Source organism: Heptranchias perlo, chromosome 11 (assembly GCF_035084215.1).
Source record: "Heptranchias perlo isolate sHepPer1 chromosome 11, sHepPer1.hap1, whole genome shotgun sequence".
NCBI lineage: Eukaryota > Metazoa > Chordata > Chondrichthyes > Hexanchiformes > Hexanchidae > Heptranchias > Heptranchias perlo.
The window spans coordinates 28,063,944-28,085,858 of NC_090335.1; the positions used below are offsets into that span (position 1 = coordinate 28,063,944).

At 40.1% G+C, this 21,915-nt stretch overlaps 1 protein-coding gene across 3 annotated transcripts in view; it reads right to left on the reverse strand.

Moving 5' to 3' along the window:
• Positions 1-5,219: 5,219 nt before the first annotated feature.
• The window catches only part of LOC137327204 (glutamate receptor ionotropic, kainate 1-like), a 297,693-nt gene continuing 280,997 nt past the window's right edge, over positions 5,220-21,915 (reverse strand). For 2 of the 3 annotated variants that reach the window (XM_067992767.1, XM_067992764.1), the window contains one exon: positions 5,220-7,475. In XM_067992767.1, the coding sequence (XP_067848868.1) occupies positions 7,320-7,475 (156 nt within the window). In that variant the 3' untranslated portion in view covers positions 5,220-7,319. Of the gene's footprint in view, positions 7,476-19,294; positions 21,799-21,915 lie in introns of those variants that run through there. The other variant, XM_067992766.1, reaches the window with a different exon arrangement.

Genomic DNA, 21,915 nt, shown 5'->3' on the forward strand with positions numbered 1-21,915 from the left:
AGTCATCAGCGAACATCCCCATTTCTGACCTTATGATGGAGGGAAGGTCATTGATGAAGCAGCTGAAGATGGTTGGGCCTAGGACACTGCCCTGAGGAACTCCTGCAGCAACGTCCTGGTGCTGAGATGATTGGCCTCCAACAACCACACCATCTTCCTATGTGCTAGGTATGGCTCCAGCCACTGGAAAGCTTTCCCCTTGATTCCCATTGACTTCAATTTTACTCGGGCTCCTTGGTGCCAAACTCGGTCAAATGCTACCTCAATGTTAAACGCAGTCACACTCACCTCACCTCTGGAATTCAGCTCTTGTGTCCATGTTTGGACCAAGGCTGTAATGAGGTCTCGAGCCGAGTGGTCCTGGCGGAACCCAAACTGAGCATCGGTGAGCAGGTTATTGGTGAGTAAGTGCCGCTTGATAGCACTGTCGATGACACCTTCCATCACTTTGCTGATGATTGAGAGTAGACTGATGGGGCGGTAATTGACCGGATTGGATTTGTCCTGCTTTTTGTGGACAGGACATTCCTGGGCAATTTTCCACATTGTCGGGTAAATGCTAGTGTTGTAACTGTACTGGAAGAGCTTGGCTGATGGGTAGCTAGATGCCAGATGTGGTTCAATGTGGAAAAATGCAAAGTAGTACATTTTGAAAGTAAGAATAGGGAAAGGAAATGCACTTTAAGTGATAAGATTTTAAATGCAGTAGAGGAGCAGAAGGACCTAGGTGTGCAGATACCCAAGTCATTAAAGGTGGCAGCGCAAGTAGATAAAGTTTGGTTTTGTATTTAAAAGACTAGAATACAATAGCAAGGAACTAATATTAAACTTTTACAAGGCCTTAGCTCGGATTCAGTTGGAATATTGTGTGCAGTTTTGGAAATGGAAAAAACACCAACGCGGACTGATGCTGTCCCCATGATATTGCTGTCCTTGACTGTCTTGGTGGTAGAGGTCGCAGGGGAGGAAGGTGCCGTTGAGGTAAGCTTGGTGAATTGCTGTCGTGCATATTGCAGCCACAGTGTACTGGTGGTGGGAAGGGGCACCGATCAAGTGAACTGTTCAGTTCTTGATGATATCAAGCTGCTTGAGTGTTGTTGAGGCTGCACTTATCCAGGCATGTGGTGAGTATTCCATTACACTTCTGAGTTGTCTTATTATGCGGTTAGCTTTTTAGGGGTCAGGAGGTGAGCTGCTCATCACTGAGTACCCAGCCTCTGCCCTGCCCTTGTAGTCATGTTGATGATATGGCTGGTCTAGTTAAGCTTCTAATCAGTGGTGACCCCCAAGATGCTTATGGTAGGAAATTCAGTAGTGGTGGTGCAGTTGAAGGTCAAGGACAGATGGCTGGGCTTTCTTTTGTTTGAGATGGTCATTACCTGGCACTTATCTGGAACAAATATTACCTGCCAGTTGTCATTCTGTTATTCAGGTCCTGCACTATGCTGGTATGGGTTGCTTCATTATCGGAGGATTTGCGAACAGAGCTGAACATTGTAGAATCATCATTGAACAGCCCCACTCATGATCTTATGATGGAAGGAAGGTCATTGACAAAGTAATTTAAGATGCTTGGGTTATTCCCCGAGGAACTTCTGCAGCGATGTCCTTGGGCTGCGATGACTGGCCTCCAACAATCACAATCATCTTCCTTTATGTCAGGGATGACTTGAGTCACTGGAGAGTTTTCTCTTTGACCACCCAATGACTTCAATTTTGCCAGGGCTCCTTGGCAACTAATCTTCACCTCTCCATATGGCAAATGACCTTTCTCTGAGCTGTGACATTCTATGATTCTGATTTTACTGAATAAGCAGAGATCAAATGAATAAATGTAAACTTTCTGTTCCAAGTTGGGGTGGGGGGGGGGGGAGAGGGGGAGTTGGCATTCACAATGGTCAGAGGTTACATATTAATCTAGCTAGTAAATATCAAAAGTTAGGACTACAGCTGTGTGCTAAAGTGTTGCCCAAATAAGCTGATGCCATCTGTAACAGAGATCAGACAGTTATGCCACGCTCAGTGTAGAGATCAAAGTCTGCTTAAGCTGAGCATGACCAGTTTTATTATTGTGTATTAACTGTTGCTGTAGTAACAAACATCAACTTGAAGTCTCACCTAGTTAAAATATGCAAAATTCTGATATATTGCTTGGAATGCATTTGAAGCATCATCAGTAGCGTTTGGCCACCATAGTGCTGACAAAACTGGAAACACAGCCAGCCACTTGGAAGGAAGCTGAACTGCGGACTTAGCTTGGCATGCTCCGTATTGGATAAATGCAGTGATATTTGGCTGGGCTCCCGAAACATTCATCTCCAGTGGCACCAACCAACCTATTGGTTTGCTCTTACCCTAAATTACTGGCACTGCATTTTTCACAGTGAATCTTACATTCATTTGCAACACTAAATTAGCTATGGCTATTCTGCAATAGTAGCAACCTTATGTCATATGATATGTAATCATTGGTTTTGAAGCAAGAAACTTCTGATAATAAGAACCTTTGATAAGGTTGTAAAAAGAAAATTACTCCAGATATTATCAAAGAAAAAGTTTGTAAGACTGGAACTGTGGCAGGGTACATAGGAATCACAATCAAAACCATATTAATGATTAGGAACCTAGGACTCACAATCAAAACTGTATTAATCTAAGATACTATGTAAGCAAACAGCAAATAACTAAGAATAATATGTGGAAAAGAGGGGAAAAAGAGTGCTTTCCTGTTTAAAGTGGTGGGAGTGTTCCATCATTGTCATCACATCATCACAGGAGTGTAACTATCCAGCTTTCCCCAACTATGTTAGGATGTGTAATAAACCATCTTCAGCTGCTTCATCAATGACCTTCCCTCCAACATAAGGTCAGAAATGGGGATGTTTGCTGATGCTTGCTCAGTGTTCAGTTCCATTCGCAACCCCTCAGATAATGAAGCAGTCCGTGCCCGCATGACACAAGACCCGGACAACATCCAGGCTTGGGCTGATAAGTGGCAAGTTAAATTCGTGCCAGACAAGTGCCAGGCAATGACCTTCTCCAACAAGACAGAGTCTAACCACCTCCCCTTGACATTCAATGGCATTACCATTGCCGAATCCCCAACCATCAACATCCTGGGGGTCACCATTGACCAGAAACTTAACTGGACCAGCCATATAAATACTGTGGCTACAAGAGCCGGTCAGAGGCTGGGTATTCTGTGGCGAGTGACTCTCCTCCAGACTTCCCAAAGCCTCTCCACCATCTACAAGGCACAAGTCAGGAGTGTGATGGAATACTCTCCACTTGCCTGGATGAGTTCAGCTCCAACAACACTCAAGAAGCTCGACACCATCCAGGACAAAGCAGCCCGCTTGATTGGCACCTCATCCACCACCCAAAACATTCACTCCCTTTACCACCGGCGCACGGTGGCTGCAGTGTGTACCATCCACAGGATGCACTGCAGCAACTCACCAAGGTTTCTTTGACTGCACCTCCCAAACCCGCGACCTCTACCACCTAGAAGGACAAGGACAGCAGGCACATGGGAACAACACCACCTGCACGTTCCCCTCCAAGTCACACACCATCCCGACTTGGAAATATATCGCCGTTTCTTCAACGTCGCTGGGTCAAAATCCTGGAACTCCCTTCCTAACGGCACTGTGGGAGAACCTTCACCACACGGACTGCAGGAGGTCAAAAAGGCGGCTCACCACCACCTTCTCCAGGACAATTAGGGATGGGCAATAAATGCTGGCCTTGCCAGCGACGCCCACATCCCATGAACGAATAAAGAAACCCACCAAATTTCAGGGTCATGTTTCCCCCATTCTGTCTTTTAGATCTTTGTCTCTAAATGTTCTAACTCAAATGCTGATGGCTTCAAATAGGGTAATGTGATTTTTCTTTTAGCTGAGATAGTTTAAGTAAGATTTTACCTATTATTCTTTTAAACCCTCCTTAAAACCTACCTCTTTGAACAAACTTTTGGTCACCCTCCCTAATAGCTCCTTTTTTTTTGCTAAGCACCAATTTTTGTGTGATTACACTTCTGCGAAGCACCTTGGGATGCTTTTCTACGTTAAAGGTACTATATAAATGCAAGTTATAGGTTTGGATTCTTTTTTGCTGGTCACAGCATGCACAGGGTTAAAATTGGTTTGTGTTAGCTGTGTCTGCAGGACTTCAGACAATACACACCCCCAGACTAGCTGATAAGTCAGGGACAATGGGTGATTAAAGAAGTCTTTGATATGCATATGTTGATTGGTGCCGTTGTCGTTGATCGTCGTTAATTACAAATGTCCAGTGGGGCTGTTTACAGTACAAGTTTGTTTGGTAGTTGTACTTGTGTAGGCAAAGGATATTTTGAATCCTGTGAATGGCTGACCATCTAACTTCATTAAGAGGAATGCAGTTTTGAATTCTTTTTGTTCCCAGATATCTTCAAATAAATCTGGAGCATATATCTTGGCTGTATTACAACCAGACAACAGTCAGTCTGAAACCAGCAGCATTAGGACCATGATAGCAGAAAGCTACATAAGAAATAAGCAACCATTTTTCAGATGACAGCATAATGCTGAGGATCAATGGAAGAGAAGAGTCCTGTTTTAGACATTTTTATTGGGAAAAGCAAAGCTTGCAGTTATTGTAAATATACTGTTTCTACTGAGTGCTATTTATTTACCTGTTTAATGTTCAATAAATTAAGTCTAGTGGTTTATAGCCTGATAGCATGTACACTCATCTGCCTACTGAGGGTGAGGAGATCATATGGTGGCACAAGATATATTCCAGTAAACCAGAGAACAGTGACAAGGGGTTCTCTGTACAACCTCTACATCTTGCTACACTATTGGGCAGGTAAAGGCACACTGATTTGTAGAGGACATGAGGTCTGTCTATGGGATTGTCAATTACACTGAACCCAAGGAAAATATCTGGTGCAAAACTCCAAAAATGTAACATGGTAAAAAAACAATTGTTTTTGTGATGAATTTTCAACATGCTGGTAAATGTTGCTCAGGAATGGAAATTTACTGACTGATAGAGAAATAAAAAGTTAATGAGAGACTAGAAGGGATGATTTGCAACTGACAGCCGACCATTTCTCACCTGAACAAATTAGGCCTGTCAAGCAATTAAATTTTTTTTATTGTGATTAATCTCACGATTACAGATTTTAATCTTGGTTAATCTGGGTTTTAATTGCCATTTAATTGAGACAATTACAACAATGATTTCAAGTTTGTTTTATTTCTGATGCTATCCAGAGAGTAAAATAGAGCAGGAACAGCTTTAAATCCGAACAATGGCAAGACTCTAACCAGCAGGTCATAAATGGGGATCCATGAAGCAGCAGGCCTGCTGTTGGCCTCAGGCTGTATGACGAACACCACTGACAGATACTGTTGGCCTCAGCCTAGCAACAGCGCCCAGGCGCAGAAGGACATAATGGCCGCAAGTGCGCAGAACATGACGTCTGCGTGTGCAGAATCGTGAGAATGTTAGCACATCCACAGGACATAATGACTGCAAATGCGAGGAAGCTTATGGTGAGGAATTGCAAGATGGACTGAAAGTTCTAAGGTATCTCCGCGTAACCTCTGCAATTAATGCCTGTTAAAAAAAAAATTAATCACCATAAAAATTAAGGTCTTAATCACAGAAGTTAACTACGATTAATTGATAGCCCTAGAAAAACATTGAATATGGTGGGAGGGGCAGGAGAGGTGGGGAGGTGGGAGGAGGGATTTCAGCTGCCCCATTGGCGCCCAAGGCCCGCTTGGTGCAATTTTCGGGCGGGCCTCTAAATGGGCGAGCAACAGACCTTCCTGGTTTGGTGGAAGGCTGCTTGCATATGCAAATCATGTCCTACACTGTTTGCAATTTTCACTTACAAATGGACAGAGCTTGCACTGCGCACATTCTGCACGTTTGTACCAGGCAGTGAGTGGCCACCCCACAAAAGGCCCAGAAATTTTTGGGGGGCCAGGAAGAGCCCCCCCTCCCCCCACATGACCTGCTGGCTGGCTCAGTGTAGGAGTTGGGTAATTTCCTATCCTCCCACTACCGGCAAGCAGCAGTGGAGCACCCGTTAATGCCCACATCTCACTGACTACATTGAAGTAAGGTCTGAACCTGAAAACAATTCGGGCTACCTGACGCTGGCCATTATTTATTATATATGCAGGTATCTTCCTACTTTCCTTATAAAAAATAGTCTTTTCCAATTCTTTTCAGTTATTGTGAGGGAAGTGAGGCAGCATAGTGACCTCTTTCAATATATAGTCAATGTTAACGTTTGTTTTGTTTAATTAAGTGTTCAATGAAGAGCCTCCATCTGTGTTGTATTATTCTATGATGCTAATTCACAAAAAGAATTGTCTGACCATATTAAAATAGCACAACCAGATCCTTGAAAAGTCGTCAATGTTTTATTCAGGAAACAAATAAAAACAGAATAAATCAAGGCTTAAATGGCAGAAACACCAAAACTCAAAACTGATCATTCCTAGCCCCTCTGAACTCCTATGCATCTAAACATAAGAATCATTGATTACGCGGAGTAGGTGGGTGAATCTGTAGTTCGCTTGTACACTGTTTACAAGTTCCCACCATTAAGTAAAGTCCAATGAACTACTGAACCTGGCTACCACAAAGTAGGGTTTCCAACAGAACCGTCTGTGGGGCGACGTCAGCCTCCAAACCAAGGCAGTGAGTATCCAGACCATTCTCCTTAGGGTGAAAAAGAAAGAGCTTGCAGCTAGCAAACATCATAATGGAGAACAAGGATCTGTCGTTCCAGGATTTTGTAGGATTGATTGAATAAGTGGAGTGAGTTACAGGAAATTGTATCAATTAAACTCTTGTTAAACCTTGTTGTTTATTAGAAGATCTGCAGCAACTGTAACGGGGCAGCAATGATTAGGCAAGAGGAGAATGTGATCTTTATGATGTTTCACCATTTAGACTTCAATAAACTCGTTTAGTTGAACATTAAAGCACCAAGGGGAAATGTCTATTCTTATAGTGGCTTCTAGTGCTATGAAGGTACTTCCAGGAAACTAAGCTGTCCATTACAGTGACCCTTTATATGCAAATTTCAGTTAAAATCCCACTTTTGCAAATGGCAAAAAAAGGATTGATCACATTTTTCACATTTTCTTCATTTGGTTATTTAGAAAAAAAATCAGTATAAAGAGTTTCTCAATCCCAACATTATGTTTTCTGTAAGTTCAATAGTCCATAACATTGTCCATGAGGTAAACAGTATAATTGCAGATAGCATCAAGGAGTCTTATCTGTCAAGAGTGCAGTTGTCGACTTCATGTTATTGTCTCTCTTCGTATAATGCGCCTTTGATGACACGTAAGGATGCTTGACAGCCCATATTTTCTTCCGCTTCTGGAATTTTTGTTCAGTTTTTTGTGACACCGAAGTGAAACACGAAGCTCCTCAATCACTGTGCTGAACGTAAAACACTAGGAAACAAGAGCATCAACAAATTATTTGTACTGGGCATCACTATATAATATATTGCAAAGCTCATGTCTGCACATACTTTCTGTCAACTTTTCCCATTATAAATTCCCATGTCCCTAAGTATAATGGAAACTGCTTATGTAAAGTTGTCACATTGTAATTACACCTTCCCACCAGTGATGGCACTGTAGTGTATTTCCTGGTTTCTCAGCCTGGTACTGCAGAGAAACTCTTGGTCACGACTCCCCATGTGCAGCGCCACAGGAGATCGACCAGAAATCTTATATTTTATGTAAAATATTATTTATTACTGATGTATTAATGGAGTGAGCCTTGGCTCAGTGAACGTACGAACATACGAATTAAGAGCAGGAGTAGGCCATTCGGCCCCTCGAGCCTGCTCTGCCATTTGATAAAATCATGGCTGATCTGATTGTGACCTCAACCCTACTTTCCTGCCTACCTACTAAACCCTTTGACTCCCCTGTTAATCAGGAATCTATCTAACTCAGCCTTAAAAATATTCAATGATCTGCCCACGAGCATACGAATTAAGAGCAGGAGTAGGCTATTCGGCCCCTCGAGCCTGCACTGCCATTTGATAAGATCATGGCTGATCTGATTGTGACCTCAACCATAATTTCCTGACTACCTACTAAAACCTTTGACACCCTTGTTAATCAGGAATCTATCTAACTCAGCCTTAAAAATATTCAATGACCCTGCCTCCACCACTCTCTGGGGAAGGGAGTTCCACAGACTCACGACCCTCTGAGAGAAAAATTTTCTCCTCACCGCAGTGGTAGCATTCCCACCTCTGAGTCAGTAGGTTCGAGCCCCACTCCAGACTGCCCCAGCGAGTAGAGGCAAGGGGTCCGGTCTCTGAATACTGGGTTGATAACCAGCGGGGTACTTGCATCCGATGGGAGTGGAGTGGTGACTCCCCACCATTGCATCTAACTGGTTCCCCTGGTCAGGCTACTATCCTACTCATGAAAATGGGGTCTTTGTTACGGAAACAACCCAGAGCATGTTCTGCGGGATGTAAAAGAATAGCACGGAAGAGAAGAAAAAGAAGATAATGTAATAATGAAGCAAATTATACAAAGACCAGTTCTGCACAAGCTTCATATTTTTCGATAAAATAATGTATTCATTGCTTTTGTGAGATAACAACAACTTGCATTTATATAACGCCTTTAACGTAGTAAAAAAATCCCAAGGCGCTTGTGGAAAGCAACATTTATTTTTGATGTTGTCATTTCTCCTTTTGAACTCACTAGTACTTGTTAGCTACCCATTGTGTTCCTCCTGGAACAGTAAGATGGCCCAGTAGACAAACATAGACCAATGCTGATTCATTTGACCCTGCTAGGAGACATGCTTGGGCAATACAGGAAATGGTCTTCCTTGGTCAGTTTCCCCTCTTCCCAAGATGCCTGAAATTGTCCCCCTAAGGAAAACTTGAGTGTGAAAATTGTCCCCCCAGGGAAAACTTGAGTGTAAATGTCAGAAAAAAAAACTTGGATTTGTACTGGTATCTGGTATCCTGATTGAGAATTTTGTCTTGCACCATACTGGACTGCTTCAGACAAGAATATTAAATTGCATTAAAAGTAGAAATTAAAACAGTACTATTAACAAGCAGTATGAGTATACATTTTTAATCAACTGTAATAATTTTTACTAAAAAAAGTCAAGGTACATGTGTTACTTAGAATATGAAGTATTTATCAACATTACCATCATTATGAGCTTGACACGTTCTCCATTTCTGCACAGGATTTATATAATTAAGTGACTAACATAACCTCAGATAAGGAGACAGATCCAAACAGTAGGGAACCAACTAAGAATAAAGCAGGCCTATGACTACTGGGACATTCTAGAATAACTAAAATGTTCATAAAGATGTGAGATGATGGATTTCTTTGAGGGTGAATGTGACAGGATTGGAAAAATCAAGTAGGAAGGATCGATGACATGCACTTAGATGTGGTTGGGTCACATGGTCAGACTGTTCAAGCAGGTACAGAAAGCAATCTGAGTCCAGAGACTTTGGAGAAATAAAATTTTGTGACAAATATACTCAAAGTTATAAATGCAGAGAAATTGAACTGTGATTATAATTGCAGATTGCAAGTTAAAGGTTGGCAATAATTAGCTTCTGTCAGTTCAGATGAGAAGACCTGAGGAGACCACTGGCCTTTCTTCTTCTGAATGATGAATTGTACTAACCAAGTGGCATTACATCAATTTGTGTCTATCTATTTCTGTAGGGAAGATGCCAAACCAATGACTGAGGATGTTTCAGAATCATTGGTTACATTTTTATTCATGTGTAACTACAGGACTAAACATGATGAAAATCTGAGAGTGCTTACAATAGAAGCCCTTGTCTATCAGAAAAAAGCTAATGTTAGTGACCCATTTTTCAAAAACCTTAATGACCAATGCAGTTGTATGAGGAAACAAGTATTGTATCAACACTATGGGAGAACATTTCTGGCTTCAGAACAATGGGATCTAGTAATTGTTTCCACACAAAAGCCTGCTCCTTTTTTAATGAACATGGTGTGACTATACATAATGCTAACTCTTTCAATATAAAGGTGGTACGATTATCCATGTGTTTCTTACAAGACCTCTCTAAGGAGTAAAGGACACTATCCAAAGACAAAATGTTAACTATCATATATACATTCTTATGGAAAGGTTTGGAGTTTGAATCTCTGGAAGACAGTTAGTGGCACCTTTGCCTCTGAGGCAGAAGGTTGTTGGGTTCAAACCCTATTCTAGAGCTTGACCACACAATAGGCTGACACTCCAGTTCAGTACTGAGGGAGTGTCAGAAATACTTTCAGATGAGATGTTAAACTGAGGGTGCCCCTGCCCGTTCAGGTGGCTGCAAAGGACCGCATGGGAGCAGAGAGTTCTTCTGGTATCCTTGCAAACATGCAACGCAAATATAAAACAGATTAATTGGTGATTCGTTTCATTTGTGGGACCTTGCTGTGTATAAAATGGTTGCTGCATTTGCTCATATAACGAACAGTGACTTCAAAAATAATTAATTGGCAGTGAAGCAGTCAGGGACATAAGGCATTGAATTAAATGTAGGTTCTTTCTTTATCATTGACTAAAAAGGTATCAGAAGGGCAACATCTGAATCTAGAGGAGAGTAGAAATGGGGAAAAACATTTTTAGGAGTCAAGGGTCAGTCAGGGAACAAATAAGACCATTGCAGGGTGACTTGGGGACATTTATAAATGATGACAAAGGCACTGCAGAAAAGCTGAACAGATACGTTATTCTGTTTTTAACTATGACATAGTTGGATCTGTCCCTTGCCAATTAGATATGACTAAACAGGATAACGAAGGGCCAGGTGCTAGTTAAATTAAAAGGACTCCAGGAAAGAAAATGTTGGACATAATTTATCCGAGAGTGTGAAAAGAAATGATGGAAGTCTTGTAATGGTTCCCTGGTAGATATTTTCAATAGCTTGCTGAGATGTGGGGTAGTGTTAGATGATTAAGCAAAGCACATGTGCCCTCCTTATTCAAAAAAAGGGATTAAAGTCAAATCTGGATAAGTACAGTCCAGTGAATCTAACCTCAGTTGCAGGAAAGACGATGGAAAGTATCATCAGGGATATTATAAATGATCATTTAGAACTTAGAGATTATGGGGACTACCCTCCTGACCCCATAAAAATACTTTGACTTGCTGTCAACCCATGCAAGGCCCCTTCCGTCCGATCCCTCTGGTATTTTGTCCCTCCTTGGAAGTGAAATCTGTCAAAGATGAGGGTGAGGACATATGAGACTGATGGTCTTTTCTTGCTCTCGATACACAAATAAAATATTTTATTTTCAAGGTACTGAAAGGTGGTTTCCCCCATTGCTTGAATTGGTAAGATTGGCAAGTAGACACTATACATTTGTATAAACAACACAATCATCTTTTTATGTTTAGAGTCATATGAATTCTGCTTCTTTACCCTACTCAGAATATAAGTATTATAACTGTTCTCAAAGTATGAGTTAAGAAGACATTTGAATGTTGTATTATTTACTATTGAATCTATCCAACAGAAGTACCAAATAAAGGTTACAGATATTAAAGCGTGCCCTGAGACTAATCTACCACTTAGATTAAATGCAAATTTGGAAATTCAGTAGGCAAAGGTTTAGAAACTTATCAAATATTACTTTATCCCTTCTATGTTAGGGATGCACAACAGCTTAGAGCTATTTAATTAGAAATAATAACTCTGATCTCACTGGCATTTGTCCCTAGGATAATAATATCTAGATGCTCTAAACTAACAGTTCTTGCGATAGCTGTACTGTCTTTAGATATGTACTGCAAAAACTCAATGGGTCTCAGTTTTCAGTGAAGACAAATAATTGTTATTCATGCTGGAAGAGTGCAAACTGAGCCCTTTTTTCAGTTAGTGGAGTTTTTGATTTAACACATTAATCAAAGACCTAATATTATAAGATCTACTTATTCTTCTGTGCATTGAATGTCTCCTCACATGGAAATCCTAAGGACTGCATGAGAACTCCCATTATGGCTGGTTTAAATATACAGTCATCATTTTCTATTGCTCTGAACCTACACATTATCTTTTGCTTCACAAATTATAAGGCCCCTTCTGCCCTCTCCAGTGGATATAAAAGTTCTCTCTGGCTATACTAGTTTTCAAAAAAGAGCAGGGGAGTTCTCCTTGTGTCGTGGCCAATATTTATCCAACCAACATCAGTAAAACATTATATGGTCATTATCACATTGTTGTTTGTGGGACCTTGCTGTGCTCAAATTGGCTACCGCATTTCCCTACATTACAACAGTGACTGCTTTGGGACATCCTGTTGTAATGTAGGGAAATGAAGCGCTTTGGGACATCCTGAGATCATAAAAGGTGCTACATAAATGCAAGTTCTTTTCTTTTTGAAACCAAGGACTTGTAGAAACATAAATATATAAAACACAAGGGAGGAATTTCAGAAAGTTGGTACAAGGAGAAAAGTTTCAGTCAAACAATGAGAACCAATATATCTCTGTTGAGGAAAACATCTTTCAAAACAATACCTTTTAGCATTAGGGGGAATTTCTCTCTTTAGGAGCCACAACAGATGCCAGAACAGCTCTGCCAAACGACATGTCATGGACAGTAATTAAGTTTAAATAGGGATGTAAAGTGGAAGTCTCCCTGCTAGTTCACAGATGTAAAGGATGCATTTCACTAATTATTAGCCATTCTTTGATTCTTGAGATTTACCAAGTGTTTTGTCAACATAAGTAACTGGATTTTCTGTATACACCTACACGGTTGGGATCATTCCACCTCCAATTTGTATGGGGCAGTTCATGGGCAGGAACAGAACTGAAAAGACACCAGTTGGAGTAAAAGAAGAGCATGCCAAGTTGAGAAAAATGCAATAACTCAAATGTATTTTAAGAATGTCAAATTCACACCTAGCCAAGGTCGCTATTCCAAGAATGCTGTAAGAATAAACTCTTACAGCTCCAAGGACATTCCCGGCATATCTCAGAAGTGAAAGCAGTGTTCTAAATCTTTATCCCTTACTCTTGAACTTTTCCTAACTATTGGGTATCTATTGACAGGTCTATTATGAGTTTTGTGGGTGACAATGTAGAGAGTAAAAGCCTCATTTTTTAATTTACACCAAACATCTCTATACCTTAACGCATAATACAGAATGTGTCTCACTGATGGCTGATGGTTCACCTGAGTATTAAATCTTGAAGAGTCACCCAGTTTCCATCACCATGTGATTAACATATACTCTAACTGTTGCGGGTCAATTTTAACCCTGAGTGAGTTTTGGGTGGGAGCAAGGGGGCAGGAAATGCACCTGCTCAGACCCCAGGTAAAATTCCATTGGGGTCCCATTTACGCCATAGGACCCGAATTAGCATTACGCGTGAGGCTCCTGCCCGAGTCCGCCAGGTGCCTCATCCGCTGCCAAAACCAACGGTGTTAAAATCGGAAATCAGTGGGAATGGAGCAGGAAATGGAGCCGCTCCATTTTAACTGTTCAACCGCTCTGTTTCTGGCCAGAGCTGGGGGGTGTTAAAATTCCCCCTTGGTCTTCAAACCTTGCTGTGTTACATACACATCAGCTACTCAAACTCATCAGCATTGTCTGTGCTGATGAGTTTGAGTAGCTGATGTGTATGTAACCCGAGTTTTAACAGATCAGCACTGCTGCCCTATTGCCATATGGTGATATTTGAAATCTCATGAGATGGCATTTTATCCAAGACATGCTGATATTATTGTCTATGACAGTCCTAGATTTTCTGGCCTAAGCAATACTTGGGGATGAGTCCTACAACAATCTTCATGCTCTGTTATATTTCTCTCTGTTGCCCACACAGGTGAGTGCAACAGGTGTCTACTGTCAGAAAGCATCTCAATTCACTTATTGTTGACCCTTGGATCCATTTCTAAGAGCATTAGTCAAGTGAGTGTTGCAAAGAAGTTTTGGCTTATTGACAGATCAAATTCATGTTCAAAACTTGCTCTATTGGGTGCTTGAAATCCCTTGGTTGTGTTATGCAGCTTCCCTGTATTTAGAGTTTGCTCAGTCTAAAATTTCTATGAGTCTCTGATTTAGTTGATAAGTTCCTATTTTCCATGAAGTGTTCCTATAAAGTGCAACTTTCACCTTTCTCAGCCCAAAAACTTTTACTTCATGTCTGATGGCAAAAGAGTTAGTTGGTTTTGTCCAAAATTATTTTGAACTTGCTAGGGTATCCATGGCTTCTAGAGTACGCAGAAAGAGTTACATCTTGTTGGAGCACACTGTAGAATTAATCTACTCTATATAAGTGATCTGCTGGGTTAGTTTGACCCAGACCCTTTTTGCCTTATCCCATATGAATAGCATAAGTAGCTCTGGAAATCATTTCTGCAGTAGGCTCATCTCTTCCCTATCCTCCCCCAGCTGCCAGTACAACAATGATTACATTTCAAAAGTACTTAATTGGCTGTAAAGTGCTTTTGAATGTCCTGGGGTCATGAAAGGCACTTATATAAATGCAAGTCTTTCATTCTTTCTTTTCACGGATGTCTGTCTTGGGGGATTTTGTCACTCGATGGTTGAATGCACTGAAGGTGGATTTCCTTAGGTCTGCTAATGTTGAAATTTCTTCAGCTTTGAACTGAGATTTTTCCCTCCTATATCTATAGAATTGTGTCAGGGCTGCACCAGCCAACAACACCTCACTATGCAATTTTGAATAGAATATATTGAAACTCTAGGACTATTTCTATTCTCTTATGGAGGGTGTCTTGTTTGCCAGCACAGTGCTAAATTGGGTTGTACGCGTTCAACTAGAAATCCAAGCTCTTCTAGAACTGACATTGTTGGTTCTTGTCAGGCTAGCTGCTGGTAGCTCTGATGCACACCATCACCATCATGGAAACTTGCCAGTGTTGAGGTGCAGACCACAGTTATTGTGGCACTGGTGGCTAATACATGTTTCACCTGTGCCTTGAACTCAGAATTTCGGTATGGCTCTGATGCGTGCACCTTTAAGCTCTTAAATTTGATAATGATTATTGCTAACTTAAATGGACAGATATCTACAGTAGAGATCAGTGAAGAATTTTAGGTTCTGCTTATTTAAGGGATCGGCAAAACAAAACTCCAAGACAATTAGCATCAATGTCACACTCCAAATGTGGATTATTCTCCCACATGCTCAAATGATTTTGCCCGATTAGAATGATGGTGGTAAAAAAGAGGTTAAATGGGATTACTCTAAGCACTTGGTCAATTGAAGTAATTCGGGAAGCGATGCTATTTCGCAACCTTTCAAGCATTACTTTTTCAGCCTTCTTTGGTATTTTGATCTGAAATCATGTGATACAAAGTTGTGGTCAAGTGTCAGGCACTGGAAGTACTAGCTGATTGTAAACACTGAATTTTAAAGGGGGGTGCAGGAACAGAGAGACTGGGGGTGCACATACACAAATCTTTGAAGGTGGCAGGACAAGTTGAGATCCTGGGCTTTATTAATAGAGGCATAAAGTACAAAAGCAAGGAAGTTATGCTAAATCTTTATAAAACACTGGTTAGGCCTCCGCTGGAGTATTTTGTTCAATTTTGGGCACCACACTTTAGGAAGGATGTCAAGGCCTTAGAGAGGGTGCAGAAGAGATTTACTAGAATGGTACTAGGGATGAGGGATTTTAGTTATGTGGAGAGACTGGAGAAGCTGGGGTTGTTCTCCTTAGAACAGAGAAGGTTAAGGGGAGATTTGATAGAAGTGTTCAGAATCCTGAACGGTTTTGATAAGAGTAAATAAAGAGAAACTGTTTCCAATGGCAGAAGGGTCAGTAACCAAAGGACACAGATTTAAGGTGATCGGCAAAAGAGCCAGAGACGATATTTGGAAACATTTTTTACGCAGCGAGTTGTAATGATCTGGAATGCACTGCTTGAAAGGATGGTGGCAACAGATTCAATATTAACTTTCAAAAGGGAATTAGTTAAATACTTGAAGGGAAAAATTTACAGGGCTATGGGGAAAGAGCAGGGGAATGGGACTAATTGGATAGCTGTTTCAAAGAGCAGGCATAGGCACGATGGAACAAATAGCCTCATCCTGTGCTGGACCTATTATGATACTATGAATGACAGAAAAAGCCTTCTTGCTTTTTTTGCATCTTTTAAATCCAGGACTTGGTATGAATTAAAATAAACTAAAAATTAAGAACTTAAGAACTTTTAGGAACAGGAGCTATTAGCCCCCAACAAAAACATCCATTTTTGATAGATTAATCCCTCCTACCCTCCATATTTCTCCTTTCTCCAGAATCACATCTAATTATATCTTGAATACACACATTTTCTGCTTCAATGGCCTTTCCTTATTCCAAAATGTTATTACCCTTTGAGTGACTTGTCGTCTTGCTCTTAATATTGTGCTTGCTGTGCTGGTATTTGAAACCTTCAGCACAATGAACAATTGTCTGAATCAACTGGGTCAATTCTTTTCATTATATTGTGAAAAAAATACAAACGGATTAATTCTTGTGCCCAAAGGCCAGAAACTGCCGCTATGCTGCACAGAGATTTTCATTTTTCACACCGACATTCATGTAAATGTGACAGATAACAAACGGAACAAAATGGATAAGAAAATATATGATGACATTACACAGAGCTTGAGTCAACTCCGAGGATGGTCATATAAGGAAAATATATACTGTGTTCTTGAAGGGCTGTGTTTGCTGAAAATTTCCCAGAGTTTTGCTGGTTACATATTGTCACCATCATCATCATTCATGATAAAAGAAAGAGAATTATAAAAATAACTCTAAACCAACAAATAATATTGACTGTGTAGTTTAAGTAGCCTGTGTATACTTAAGCCATCAGTTCAGTCAAACTCCCATCACATTACTTGATGTTGGGGTTACACTGCCTTGAGGTATCTCATTGAAAATTAGCAGCACCATAAAAAGTATAAGGCAAAACAATTTCAAACCTACCCTAGTTGAAAGTGCTAATACTGGGTGTACTTTCATTGAATAAATGGGTTAAACTATCTGGCTACTTGTTAAACATTTTTTGCCGGGAATTTCCTCATAGGTTCTCCCGATTGGCCTCAGTAACTTCGGTGGAAGATCAGCGGAAACACCATTGGATCTGGAGTTTCCGCCGATCTTCTCCCGAAATTACGGCGGCTAATTGAGAACCCAGAGGAAATTCCCAGCGTTTATGCTTAATGACTCAGCATCATATATTCTTTGTGTAGGAAGTGCTAGCGGCAGATGAATTACTAGCTAATCAACTGTTAATAGACAAGTCCCTGTTCTGTTCAGTGTGATACCACAGAAAAGGAAGTATATCCTAAATGGTGAAATTCTTAACAGAGTGGTAGAACAGAGAAATCTAGAGATGCTGATTCATGGATCTTTAAAGGCGGGAGTGCAAGTAGAAAAGGCCATAAAAAGGGAAAATGGGTTTCTGGGTTTTATATTTAAGGCCATTGAATATAAAACCAATATTGAATTTTTACAAGACATTGATCAGGCTTTAGTTGGAATATTGTATGTAGTTCTGGGTACTCCACTATAGGAAGAATATCAGAGCTTAGAAAGGGTACAGAGAAGATTCATTGGGATTATAACAGGAATATGAAAAAAGGCTGGGAAAATTGGGGATTTTCCACAAGAGCAGAGACTATTAGGGGGAGATCTAATGGAGGTTTTCAAAATTATGAAAGGTTTTGAGAAGGCAAATAGTGAAAGATTGTTTCCACTGGTTAGCAATTCCATATCAAGAGGGCATAGATTGAAGATTATCACTAGATAAATGAAGGGAGAAGTTAGTAGAAACATTTTCACACAGAGGGTTATTAGACCATGAAATAGTTTAATACCAGTGAGTATTGAGCAGAGACTATAACATCATTTAAAAAGGAATTGTATTTGAAAAGGAAGAATATAAAGGGATACAGAGAAAGGACAGGGAAATGGGATTCAAATAGATAGCTCTAGCTGAAAAAAATTGGACCAGCACAGGCATGATGGGCCAAATGGCTGCCTTCTATATTGCACTATGATTCTACGATTATTATAGTTTATATTTTGTTATCCATCTGCTTGTTCACAAAGAAAAAAACATTTTAATATAGTTGAAATATGTTAAGTAGAATACCCTGGTTAAAATGGAATTATCCCAACTCAGCTAACTCATTCTTCCTAATTTAAATTCTGTAAGAAACAATTAACAGCCAAGGATGTGGCCCTGTAAAAGATCAGTTCTTAAAATGCATCTCTTTTAACTTTTGCAACAACAAAATCTCATAAATGTAACTTTAAATACAATAATAAAAGTACAGAAATCTGCTATACTGTTGTAAGAATTTGACAGTTTCACCAACACACCTATTTTTGTAAATTTACTAGATTGGTACACTGCTTTCTGAGCTTTGTAGGTAGGTTTAGTTCCCAAATGCACCTTCCCTCACAACCCTCTGGGAACAGTCAAACTCTAGCTGTTGCAGTTCAGTCATTTTATGTTAATTTTACTACTATTGGAAAATAAATTAACCATATGTTACCAAAAAAAAAATCAGTGTTGTGATGATGTCATACCCTAAAGACGTCATCAGTTGGAGCAAGCTGCCTTAGAAGACTTGATTTGGATGCTAAAGTAAGCCCTGTAAGAATATCAACTCTGATCTATTTAGTGAAACTGCTCTGTTAACCGTGTCCCATTTTTTCTCCTCGAAAGACAACTTGTACGATAGCTTCTTACTGACTGTAAGAAGTAAATTATGCACAAACCTTTCACTGCTTTGTCTACACAGTGCGGATGGAGGACTGTGGTTGCATTCCCCTCTCCTCCCGGATTAGTTTGCCACACTCTAACTCAGTAGAAAGGGTGGTTCCAGAAGTGGAGTAGGACGGATGAGTTTGCTTACATTGTGATCCATAAAAGAAACAAAAGGCCTTGCATGCATTAAAAAAAGTGCAGAAATAGCTTTAATCACAAGAAATTGCAAAGAACTGACAAAAGTACAGAAAATTAAACAGCAAAAGTAAAAGATATGAATGACTTTAACTCAAAGACTGAAGTAAAGTAAATGGACACACACTATTGAAGGTGGAGACAAACCATGCGAAGTGCTGCAGATATTGCATTTTAAAACAATTCAATTCAAATGTATTATTCAGCGATATGGATCTTAAAAAAACCTTTGATTAAAACAAAGTATAATTAAAATGCATTATTCAGAGATATGAATCTGGAAAAAACCCTCAATGGAAACAAAGTACAACAGTTTTTTAGATGTATCAAAATTTAGAAGATGCTGAGAAGATATGGAAATGGTCATTTGACTTTGTGGAGCTATACTGTAATTTAAAAAAAATATTCTCTCATTTTGAGCAGTTGGGGGATCGATAAGTGTTACATTGTGAGAAAAAAAATACATATAATCAAGATATAATCAACTGGAAACACTGCTAGTTGCAAGTGAAACAGTTACCATTTCGGAAACAAACCCAAACTATGGCTAGTATCCATGTATTGAAATGTTACTTTTGTTGAAAAGATGTTCAGCAAATTATGGTAAATAGCACCAAGACTGATATACAAGCTTTCCCAATGATAGGCATCCACAATGTGTGTTTGTTTATGTTGTACTATTCAGTTTTACATCATACTAAATCAGTCCTTACTGTGTTAAAATGCAAAATAAATGAAAACGTAATTATTCTCTACTATCTAAAACGCATGTGTACCATTCTCACTTTCCATAGCATCCTTTATTACAGTATGCCATGCGTGGCTCTCGATAACATTTTTCAATTTATTTTCAGTTGCTGCCTATAATTCTTTTAACTTTGTAGCAGTTTTGAAAGAGAATTATCAGCCGATCAAAATGCTCCCTTACCGTTACCCATAAAGTGCTTTCATCCTGTCATGTTTCATTGGGTTCTGGTTCATTTAAAGCTCCTCTAAAGATTCAAATGAAAATAATTCCATTTTGGCTAGATTTATTTCTTGAAATTGTGATTTATAAGGTCCCTGAAATGATTGTAATTGTTGACACTGCAATTAGTACTAAATTCTGCTTCACCAGGTTACCCCCATCTATACTACTGGTTCTTGGCTGCAGCAACATAACTATGGTAACACTTGTGAATGCTGTAATATGTAGGTACTATTTGAGACCATTTATTGCTTTTACAGCACTGTGAGGTGGCAGCATTGAGTTATACTACCAGCTCTGCTCTGTTCTCAAATTGGAGAAAAGCAAAGCTCTTCTAAATGGTGACATTTTTTACTAATATTAAAGTTGATCCAGAGAACTGCCTGGGAACTTTTAAATTTTAAAATAAAAGTGGGAAAAGTTTGTTTCATATTAGTTGCATTTATAATGCACATTTTGTGTTGCCGAAGCCGCTTTGCAGTATACAAGAAATGTAATACATAACATGCCATTCAGTATTTCTATTGGACAGAAATTCTAGCTGATTGTAAAGACGACAACAGATCCTACTTGGAAGAAAACAATTCTCTCTACAGTATTCGAAATTACAATTCATTGCATACCATAAACATTTTAGTGCGCATATCTGGATCATAAAAGAAAACTGGAGCATTTCTGCATACTGCCAAGCCTGTTACTGTAGAAAAAGGTGGAATTGCATGAGATGGAGACAGAGAGCAACAACAACAACTAGCATTTATATAACGCCTTTAACGTAGTAAAACGTCCCAAGGCGCTTCACAGAAACGTTAACAAACAAAATTTGACAGTGAGCCACATAAGGAGGTATTAGGACAGGTGACCAAATGCTTGGTCAAAGAGGTAGGTTTTAAGGAGCGTCTTAAAGGAGAGCGAGGAAGAGCGGCGTAGAGGTTGATGGAGGGAATTCCAGAGCTTAGGGCCCAGGCAGCTGAAGGAACGGCCGCCAATGGTGGAGTGATTAAAATCGGGGATGCGCAAGAGACAAGAATTGGAAGAGCGCAGGGATCTAGGAGGGTTGTAGGTGGTTACAGAGATAGGGAGGGTTGAGGCCATGGAGGGATTTGAAAACAACAATGAGAATTTTAAAATCGAGGCGTTCCCAGATCGGGAGCCAATGTAGGTTAACGAACACAGTGGGTAATGGGAGAGTGGGACTTGGTGCGAGTTAGGATACGGGCAGCAAAGTTTTGGATGAGCTCAAGTTCATGGAGGGTGGAAGATGGGAGGCCAGCCAGAAGAGCATTGGAATAGTTGAGTCTAGAGGTAACAAAGGCATGGATGAGGGTTTCAGCAGCAGATGAGCTGAGGCAGAGGCAGGGGTGGAGACCAGCAATGTTACAGAGATAGAAGTTGGCGGTCTTGGTGATGGAACGGATGTATGGTTGGAAGCTCATCTCAGGGTCAAATAGGACCCCAAGGTTGCAAACGGTCTGGTTCAGCCTCAGACAGTGGCCAGGGAGAGGGATGGAGTTGATGGCTAGGGAATGGAGTTTGTGGCGGAAAGACAGACAAACAGAGAGAGAGAATGTAAGTGTTTATTTTCTGGAATCAAGGCAAGCCAATAAAAATACTGCAATATATTAGAAAGTAAGTGTTTTATAGTCAAAATGACCCATCTCCAAGATCTGTGCAGGTAACAGTGCGCTGAGCCCCAAAACTGGCTACTTCGAGTCCTTTTACACCATCTCTTTCAAGGGCCATGTACGTTTCATATTGACAAATGAGGAGAAAACATCAACTGTGACAGTGTGTGTAGAAGAGAATCTTGTCTTCTGACAGTACTGCTCCCTAATTTTCAAAGAAAAATATTATTGTAATGTTAACAAAATCAAAGCAAATGCTCTTAAGACCAGCGTTCCATTATCATTTGTAGTAAAGACACTGCATTGCTGCTCTCTTGTTCTG